Source organism: Conger conger, chromosome 4 (genome assembly GCF_963514075.1).
Source record: "Conger conger chromosome 4, fConCon1.1, whole genome shotgun sequence".
NCBI classification, from domain to species: domain Eukaryota; kingdom Metazoa; phylum Chordata; class Actinopteri; order Anguilliformes; family Congridae; genus Conger; species Conger conger.
The window spans coordinates 27,122,328-27,133,024 of record NC_083763.1 but is presented as its reverse complement, the minus strand read 5'-3'; the positions used below and the strand labels follow the sequence as shown (position 1 = coordinate 27,133,024).

At 42.5% G+C, this 10,697-nt stretch overlaps 1 protein-coding gene across 2 annotated transcripts in view; it reads right to left on the bottom strand.

Moving 5' to 3' along the window:
* Positions 1-2,527: 2,527 nt before the first annotated feature.
* Positions 2,528-10,697, bottom strand: part of mpp7a (MAGUK p55 scaffold protein 7a) — a 131,371-nt gene continuing 123,201 nt past the window's right edge. For both annotated transcript variants that reach the window (XM_061238293.1, XM_061238294.1), the window contains 2 exons: positions 9,570-9,716; positions 2,528-4,595 (listed from right to left, as the gene is read on the bottom strand). In XM_061238293.1, the coding sequence (XP_061094277.1) occupies positions 4,416-4,595; positions 9,570-9,716 (327 nt within the window). In that variant the 3' untranslated portion in view covers positions 2,528-4,415. The remainder of the gene's footprint in view (positions 4,596-9,569; positions 9,717-10,697) is intronic.

Here is a 10,697-nt window from a genome sequence, read left to right as displayed (position 1 = left end):
CATGCCGAAACACTTAACCCCCGACCTCTACAGTGGAGGGAAAGCGTGTATCAGTCACATCCCAGCTGTGTGGATGTCAGTCACTGTTTCTCTGGAATTTTCCTTGGAGGGAGTGATTTGGCTCCGGCACAGTTCATGTGTAATTCATCACTCCTGCACGTGTTTCAAAAACAATCTATGACTAACACCCCAAAATCAAATTCAAAATCAAGCAAAAGCAGACATGATAAAATAAGCATTCTAGGGAAAAAATAACCTAGAGGTGACATACAGTGCTCTGTGGAATGAAGTGCTGATTATTAAGGGTCGGTTCCCCCTTGGACAGGGGTTAGAGCCATCCCTGAAGTTACTTCATGAAAGGAGTACACAGCTCAGTTCCTGGAGGGCAAGTATGTTTCGTTCCAGCCAATTAACCCTGGCTTCATTTTCTGGACTGCAACATACACCAATACTGGTTCTCTCTTATAACGAACCAGAGAAAACACTGTCACTAAGGATGCAAAATGCAGTTGTCACCCGCAGTCCATGATGCTTTCAGAGGGAGGGGCTGCAGAGGGGCTCATTCGGTTAAGGTTCTGGTATATGGATGAGCCCCACAGTCCTGGATTGAATACGATCTGTGCCGGTGTCAACTGTGGCTAGTTCCCCCACAGCATGGGCAGCTTCCGCTAGGGGTCTGTGTTGGATTGCTCTCTAGTAACCCCTGCTGGTCACTGGTGCGCCTGTGAACTGCTTGCCAAAGCCACACATGAAATGTTTTCCTCTGACTCAGCCTGTAGCAACGCTGGCTGTGGGCTGCGGTGTGAAAAGATGCAGGCTGGTTCTCCTGCATGAGGAGAACCACAGAGGACCGCAGATGTTTTTACTCTCCTGGACCGGTAGCGAGAAATACAGCATGCACTGTATGTGGGCATAAATAACTACCTGGACATTCAAAACTAGGTTGGGAATTGGACGTCAAAGTTTGTGCAAACAAAATCAGATAAGAAAAGTAAATGACGACAAAAATTTATTTCAGGCATTACAGAAAGTAATGAATCACTGAATTCATTATTTATTTCCATAAACAAAAAGCTCCATAACTGATGAAATAAGGAGATCCAGAATAATCCAATACCAAAAAAATGTACTTAAGCTTAAACTTTAATGCTGTGTAGTTCAGCCTTCAGTTTAGAGTACAATGCCCTCAGAAAGAGACACATTTCACCAAGGACACAGTAACGACGCAACAGGAGACACAGGGACACAGCAGGAGTAACAGGAAGGAACTGTGGGCTAAAGTTCTGGACACAACCCTCCATCGGAAACCCGGATATGGGGCCCGAGGCCCCAGTTTCTCAGGATCAGGTCGCCGTGAAGAGCGACACACTATGTTAAACGCAGTTCGCAGAACTTTAGTAGGCCTTGCAAAGGCTTTAGCAAAGTCTTTTTTCACTTCATTTCGGGGACGTGAGCCAGATTCCAATTCTGTGAGGAGACTGGTGTGACTTAACCCTCTCCATACCCCTGACCCCAAAGCCTCAGAATTGCAATTAACAAGTGAGTGCTGGAGCCTCCAAACCTTCCTCTGGCCCCTGCAAGAGCCATTACCTCTTTTTGACCTTCCTGGGACACACCTTCCCAGCCGTCTGTAAAGTCCAGCACTACTGCCATCAAAGAAAGCCCCATGGAAAGAGGAAATGTGAAGGTCGCGCGACCCGTTGGCTCCGAATTTCTGTTGGAACGTCATCAAGGCGACTCGGCTGAGTCCCCCGAGTGCCACTCGAGACTTCTCCAGACTACTGCGGCAGCCATTGTTTTTGAAGGTCCAGTGACATCTGAATTAGCAATTTGGCCACTTCACAGACAAAGCCGCTTAATTAAGGAGCACTGCAGACATTGTTTAAGGCTCAAATTTCCCCGTGGCAGGGTCAGTCGGTCAGGTGGCTACCCAAATCATTCCCCTCTCTGGGGCTAAGGATCCCAGCATGCCAGTGGCATGTCTGCTAATTACAGACAGTGAGGAAAATATTATTGCGCTCGTACTCATGAGAGAACGAGGGATCAAAACTTAATGTTGCACAGCTGAAAAGAGGCACCCCAGCACTCTTCTCTCTGGTGTAATAATTCTGGGAGATGAAAGGTGCTTCTTGTTTTGCTCTGGGGGTTATTTACACAAGTGCAGAATGTGGGCACATCTGGGGCGACTCTTTTGAACCTGCCCTACTGTAGGTAACTTCAGTCAAGGGCACAGAGTCAAATTCCAGGCACATGTGAAATTTCCAATGCTTTTCAGTTGAGCTGCACTAACAAAACATGTGAGAACCTCTCGTAAGACTAATGCTAAAAAAAACTTTTTACATGCATTACAAACAAATCATTTGTTTTTCAGATGCCCATTGAGTAAAGAGGAATTACTCAATGGAAGTCAAAAGTGAAAAACAAAGTTCAGAGATGAAAAACATAAATTCTGAGAAATCCATTTCTGTTAAATTAACTTTAAGTAGGTTCACAAGTTTTACAGACACAAATGATAAGGACACCGTGATTGATGCATATAGAATTTAATGTACAGTAAGAAAAGATAATCTGCTCATTTGCACAGACAGTAAACTTGATATCAAGAATATTGATATTAAGAGGATAATATTAACAATGAAACCAAAAAATACACATAATCAATTGTTCGGGGAAAAACAAATGAACAGAGGCTTCCAGTGGGATTAAGTTAAAATGTAAATATGTCAGTAAACAGAAAAACCCTTTTTCATGATCTTTAGAGATGTAAGAAAATAGATGCGGCTGTATTGTGGGAGAGAAAATACATTGCATTAAGAGATGGATACTACAGTGTATGCTTCAGATATTGAAGTAACATAGGCCAGATGTAATGAACAATGAGTGGAAATTCAAACTACTGAAACACTATAAAAAAGTGCAGTGCTGGTGATCTAATCTGGACTAAGAGGTATTTAAATGGAATGTTGAGCTGGATTGTTCAGAATCTGGAGTCAGGACTTGACAAAAATACAGGCAGAAAACTGAGAGGGGAGTCTCTCTTGCTACATTCCCCCAAACACAGCCAAAAGAGCACAGACCACTGATAGACAACTGACAGTGTGAATTTTGAATAATTATTACGATAGTGAAAGTGGAAAAAGATGGAAAGATGGAGGGGGGGAAAAAAAGAGCCAGAGAGACTGACAGCAAGAGCCAGAGAGAGAGAGAGAGAGAGAGTAAGAGTAAGAGTAAGAGTGAGAGTGAGAGTGAGTGAGTGAGTGAGAGAGTTTTTCAGTAAGTGCCCAAATAACCACCAGCTCTAACCTTTTATATATAAAACCATGACCCTTAAGTCAGAAGCAGCCACGCAGTTATTTGCAGTTGTAAATCTGGAAATGCTTAGAACCTTGTGTTAGGTTCCTTGTTTTAGACCCATTTTATGAGAATATATGCAACTGTACTCCACCCTAATTACACAAGATTGAGAACATTTCTTGTAAAGGAGAGCCAAAGTCTGGTCGCTTTAATGGCAAACTGTTATGTTGGGCACCTTCAGACGAAGGGTAGTGGATTTAAAATAGCCCCGGCACGAAATATAAAACTGAACAAAATGATGTTCTGTGCAGAGAATGAGGGCCCTTGTGCTGTGATGCATTTGAGCCAGCCAGCCATGAACTGTGGCTTTCACATTAATGATTATCTTGGTAATGTACTGCATTTCATATTGTATTGTATTGCTCTTAAAAAAGTTGGGAAAGATGCATATAAAAAGATATGTAAAACAGCAGAAAAATATTAAAATATATTAATTCATCTCAAATAAAATTCAACAGTGCCCTCTTTGCTTGTACCGGTGATTTTCTTCTGTCAGTCTGACATAACTTGGCATTTAAAACTGGAGGGTTCTGTCAAGAGTTTTTAAAATTTTAAGACTGAAGGCAAACATTTTTTGCCTATCTCACTTGGAGGCTGTGCACTATACGTACATGTAAATGTAAACCTTACTTCCAGATGATAAATCCCTTTGGTTTCTATAAACTAATGCTAAGAATACACTAAGTAACAAGTGTGCACTGGTAGAGTGCTGGTTGGCAGTCACACAGACGGCACAGCAGCACAGCCAGTACATGCACAAGCCCAAATCCAGTGCTTTTACCGCTTTCACACAGAGACAGAAGCGACCCTCTCGGAGGAAGAGCGAATAACCAGAGTTATTCCAGTACTGTCGAGCAGTGCGTGTGTATGCGTGTACACTAATGCACGCACACGAACGCTCAAACACGCTCATACACACACGCATGCACGCATACACTCATGCTCACGCCACCCTATGAAGTGAAATCTTGCAAGCCTTCTAAGGGAGTTCCTTTGAAAAAAATTAATGTCCTTCCCTTTTTCTTTCTCCCTTTTTGCCCCCCTCCCTCGGTCCTCTTTAGTTAGGAGTGTGTCCAGCTGACAGGGACCCATTGCGTCTCTGCCTCCACCTTTTTCAGCGCCATCTTTAACTCGCTGAAGGCTGCTGTGAGGTCGTCGTTGACGATGACTTTGTCGAAGAGGTGGCCGTAGTGGCTCTCCATCGCCTGGGCGGAGGTGACCATTTCCTCGAAGTCCTCCTCCTGAAGGGCGAGTGAAATGAATAAACTAATTACAATGAAGAAAGTTATGCACCGCACAAACAGAAAGTCAATATACATACCCACAAGTAGACCATTCCCTTAACCCTTTTTTATCAGAACCTCAAGACATTTTCATGATTTTCTATGAGACTGAACAGGCCTTATTTTCCTTTTTAACATAAAATAATCGAAAAAGAAAGACAAAAAAAATCCCTTCCAACCCTCCCCCTTCCAAGATTTCCTTTTTGTTTTTCTTCTTCGTTTTCCAGTGGTAACAGTCTGACAGGTTTTGAAGTCGGGGGTCAACTGTGTTAATTTCTATTTTGGCTCAGTTTAAGCACTGCTACAGAGGCGAACTGCGCACGCCACACGCTCAACAATGCTCCTCAGACATCTGCCTAATTTTTCTGTCATATTCCATCATCACCACCGCAGACATTTACTCCACTGAGAGGAAAGCTACTCCTCAGAGGATATAGGTCAAAGGACGATGATTATATACGTTTCAAAACTCCTTTTATAGTTGGAATTTCCGCTTTTTGGTCACTTTCTCCCACCCAACATCAATAATGGTCCAACCTCTGTGCAGTTACCACGTCAGCCGCCATAATGACCTGTTTATGTTGCGCTTTAATGCCACATGCTCACTCAAGCGCTCAGAAAACACGGCAACGTTCACGTGAGTTTATGGTTTTAGCTACCCTTTTTTTAACACGAGGAATGCCGCATTCATTTCACTTGAGACCTCTAGCTGGACAGTCATACGATCCATTCACGCCAAACACACAAACACACAAGGGTCTGGACGTGCTCATGGCAAGCCTTAAAAAACTGAAATTCAGAACCCTTCTCAGACCTCTGGGATTAGAAACCACAGCCAGAGGCTACTTTTGTTAACTTTTCATGCATTCCTTAATATCCGATGATTAAGCAATGCGAAATTGAATACAGAGAACGAGAAGAAACAAGGTTGCTTTAAAATCATATCACACAATCAATTGTACTGTAGCACCATCAGAGATCTTGCTCTCTCTTTCACGTGGTTAAATCCAGCTGACCACTTGTACTGTCCCACTCATTAAAGGGTCCTTTTTTAGCATCATATCCCTCTCTCTGAGCTTTGAGGGGTAAAAATATTTCATGCTACATTACAAGCGATCTGAGCTGACCACTGTGCTTTTCCTCAATGGTCAGCGGTTTAACTTAAGAAGTCAAGTCTGGCCTTCGACTGCCAGTTTTCAAGGCTACAGGCTAATGCTAGCATGACTCAAGTGCCTGAAGCTCCAAAAAAGTGCCTGAAGACCATCTTGGTGGTGACTGGCTGATGTGCATTACTGTATGTCTTGCCCTATGGATTTACAACCAAATTCAAATGCTTTCAAATCATAAGCAACAACCAATGAAAACCAGTTACAGAAAACAAGGTCCTTGGGAATATCTTCACTAGAACTGTGATAAATATACTACATACATTTTCCACATTAATGAGTCCCTAAAAATGCGAGAACACGGTCGTATTTGTAGTAACACAAAATAATAATAAACATATTTATATTATAATATCATTCATTGCAACCTCTCACTCACACACTCTCTCCCTACATCTTTTAGAGCCAGTGAAAGGAGAAGTTATCAAGAGCATGGCCTGGTCATAAGTAGGAGATTTTACTGTTACACATCCTGTTGGGCCCATGAAGGAAAAATATGGTTTTACAGATTCAAATAAAAGTGCACCTGCTTCTCTACCTCAATCTCCCTCTCTCTCCCTCTCCCTTTCCCCTCTCCATCTCTATCTCTTAAAAAGACCAAATTTGTTTCAGGATAGTGACTGGGTTTAATTATCAAAGAGTAAGGGAGTTTCTTCTTTTTTTTACTGTTGAAAAAGATGTTGCTTTGCAGGGGGATAGACTACAAAGACAATAACTGCCAAACTGTGACCTTTGTAGCCAACTTAAATTATTCTTTCTGTCTGGCATCAGAATTTCACCATACAGTATTTATCATAACATAATGCGGCTATGATACACTTGCCATAGACAGATGTGGCTTGGCTGGGAACAGCGACTACACGCAGCTATATTGAATTCAAGACTGAAATGAATGTATTTTGGTAGCTTGAAAATGACATCAGTATTATAAGCTACACTGAGGCTAAAACAATAGAACAAAATGTCTGTTTTAACAATGAAAGGACTGTTCTTGCCCGTGATTCCCTGCATAGACTGAACAGGGATCTATTTTTTTCTTTAAACAGGTCAGTCTCTTGAGTTCCCTTTTCTTTATTTCTTTTTTTGGGGGGCAGCAGGTCGAGGATGAGATATACATCTGTGCTTTGTCACTATACATGTTTTTTTCTCTCAGACCTCTAATAACGGAGGTATGATTGCATTACAAGGCTTTAATTGTCAGTGATTGTAACATTACAATAGGATGAGGATCTAACAAAATAGGTAAGATTTCATCCTTACACTCACCATGATATAGTGAAAATAACCAGATATAAGACTAGACTATTACCAAAACAAAATGAAGAAAGCAATAATTCAGGTGAGAGTCTGTGACACTGTCCAGTTGGAATACACAGGCACAGAACGAAGCTCATCCGTGAGTCATTTAGAAATTAAAGACACAGAAAAATGGCAGGAATTGTTTACACTGTCCTAGATGTGCTACAATTAACACATTGCCCAGTTGTGTATCAGGCAGATACCCGATGAGGTGGAATTAAATTGGGATCTCAGTCCATACCAGGGGTTTGTGTCCAGCATATGGTTGGCTATATAGTTGCATGCACATCATTCAATGACTATAACTGGAACTTCTCAAGAGGTGAGGCACGATTGGGCTCCTCCCCCCATAGGGGCATGTCGTGTGGTAACTTGAAAGGCACAAATTGCCTAATTGGGGAGAAATAAGGTATATACACTCACTGAGCACTTTATTAAGAACCTGCACACCTTATATTCATGTGATTATTTAATCAGCTAATCGTAAGGCAGCAGTGCAATGCATACAATCATGCAGACATGGGTCAGGAGCTCCAGTTAACATCAACCATCAGAATGGGGGGGGGGGGGGGGGGGGGGAGTCTAAAAAAGTCAGTTTGACCGTGAAATGATAGTTGGTACCAGACAGGGAGTATTTCAGAAATGGCTGATCTCCTGGGAGGCCTAACAGTCTCTAGAGTTTGCAGAGAATGGTGCGAAAAACAAAAAACATCCACTGAGCAGCAGTTCTGAGGGCAGAAATGCCTTGTTAATGAGAGAGGTCAGAGGATAAGGGCCAGACTGATCAAAGCTGACAGGATGGTGACAGTAACACAAATAACCACACATTACAACAGTGTTATGCAGAAGAGCATCTCTGAACACACAACACGTCAAACATCTAAGTGGATAAACAACAGCAGCAAAAATAAAAGCCTAAAAAATAAGTCTAATAAATATCTAATAAAGTGCTCACTGAGTGCATATCCCCAAAGTGAATTGTTCAGAGGAGCTGACATCGACATCTATTACAGTCCTCTGAAGATACAGACTTAAATATACTGTCTTACAGACTGGAATGAGACAGAAGTGATTGTGACTAGAAAACCTGTTTCGTATGTAAACTATCCGGGTTAGTCTGAGGTGATTAGATTCAGGAGTATGACACCCGGCTAACGACCAACTTCGGTTCATTAGGTTCAAGCATTTACTGTCAGCTAAAGCGTTTTAAGCAAACGGCAACCCCCCACCGAGGAACCGTTTGATATCTAGAGCCATATGGCCATCAGCGCCCATGCAGACAACACTCCGGGCGACCTGTGCATGTGCGTGAAGCCTTGCGGACGAGCCGGAGGTAACGGGGAAGCAGACAAAACGCAGAGCGAAGCGATCCGGACAGCGCGGGGCGGAGGGCGAGGACCCAGACCGATGGAGGGGCGCGGCGTGGGGCTTTTTAACGGCGACCTTGGCGGTTTGCGTGTGGAAAGTCTCCGCCGTGATGGAGCGGGCGGCCGTCGCTGTGGCCCTGGGCCGGGCGGGGAGGAGGGGGGACGGGAGACACGCGAGCTGCCGACCCCACAGACTGGGAAAGCCATCAGCGCCCGACGTGGGGCCCCCAGTCACTGTAATTGGTTTCATGTGGGCCTGAACAGAGTATGCGAGGTGTGCGAGATTGCCTCATCCCTTTCTGTGATCACGGCTGAAGAATTTTGTTTGTCGGCCTGTGATAGTTATAAAGTGTGCAGTGTGTCGGGTAGGAGTTACCGTAAAAATGAAACGTTTAAAATCAAAATCTGATATATAAGCAGCTCTGCTGAATGACTGTGAGGCCTTCATAAATTTCTCTTTTCAGAAAAAAGAGGAAACCACTTGTATATTCAATCCTCTTACAGTGAAATTATTGATGAAGGTGACAGGGAAAAGGGGAAAGTTATGTGACAGGGCTACATCTGTTAGAACAGGAATGTGAAAAGCTAAACTATCCAAAAGTATCAGTACAGAAGAAGGATTGGTCTGCTTCCGGAGAATTCTTACAGATTCCTAAGAGAAATTCTACTGCACAGAAAGATCATGTGTAACTGAAACCCAGGCTGAGGGGCTCTGGTGTTTAACATTCTTGTGTGCATCCGGCATCACGTTCTGATAAAGGTGTAATTGTGCTGCAATGTAAACACGATGGCCTGAATTTTTCAATCATTTAAAAAATGTATTAAAGAAATTACAGAAATAATTGATGTACAGTAATTGAACCGCTTCCCTGGGTCTGTTTATAGTGGATGTCCGCTTTTTCCTTTCTCCTGTGGAAGGACTATTCGTATCCCCAAGTACTGTATGTAATAGTGTACTGTGTTAGCATGTGATCCAGTAAGATTAGCCAAAACTGGTGAACCAAAAAAAAGCTGACAACTAAAGTGTCACTGCAGATGCCATTTAAAAAAAAAAATGAAATCAAACACCCAAGGCCCAGATCTACCCCTCCTTGCCTCACCGAGAAAGGTTTCACTGAGTTTCCCTTGTCATCCTTGCCCGAGATGGTTTTGGCATTCCTCCTGGACTCCCGCAAGCGGTCTATTGGCGGAGGCTTCACGAAAACCACATAAGGTTTAAACTCTGCTGTCCGTAAATGCTTTAAGGTCTGCAACATTGAAAGAACAAAGAGATGCAATTCATTATTTTTTAACTTGTTTGAAAATGTCTGTACAACATTAGCAATCAGATCAGATCAGTAAAAAAATTAGAATTATTTGTTATTTAGCCAATCATTTCATCCAAAGCAATAAAACGTCCAAGAAAGACAGACCATTTTCATGTGTTAATGAATAAATTGAAATGCTGGCTGATGTAGACAAAAAAAAAGTAAATAAGATTTGTTGACACATTGCATCTGACAAAACTGCACTTAATATGCATTTTCTATTAATGACGTTACTCACTATGCATTGCGAAACATATGATATGGTCCTATTCAATGTCAACAGCGTGCTTATGAATAATTGTGTATTTTATATATGCCACCTTATATACGCCATTTTATTATAACACAAAAGCCTAACTTGGATCAGGGGCTAGAAATTTGACTTTGCTATAAACCTAAGATGCAGCACATCGATTTCTTTTTTTTGAAATTGCAATGTCAAATTTTTCCAAAAAATAAAGGCATAAATAAATTGTGAGCGGTGAGCAACAGTGCATAGTTCAACACTATGAGGGATTGAACTGTAAAACTGATTTAATCCTGGGTTAATCCAGCCCCTCTGTCCTACTTGGTGTTGACAGGACGCATAGCTCATTCTCATGAGGCAATACAGTGAACTGTAGAGTACGCTCGAGAAGGGCGTGACTTCGGCCGCAATACCCGTCGTCTCCTACTGCACACCAGACACGTGGAAGAACATGGCGGTGAGGTTTTCCACCAGAATCTGCAATTTCCTGAGGCCTTCACTCAACAGGGACTAAACAACACGACCAGGCCTGGAAGACTGATGGGATGCCCATGTGAAAAACGCTTCACACAAACCACACGCTGTTGTACGGGCATGGAAATTTGGGAAAAGTGATCTGTCCTAACACAACACATACTGTCCTGTACATAATTTACAGCCATACTCCTGAAGAA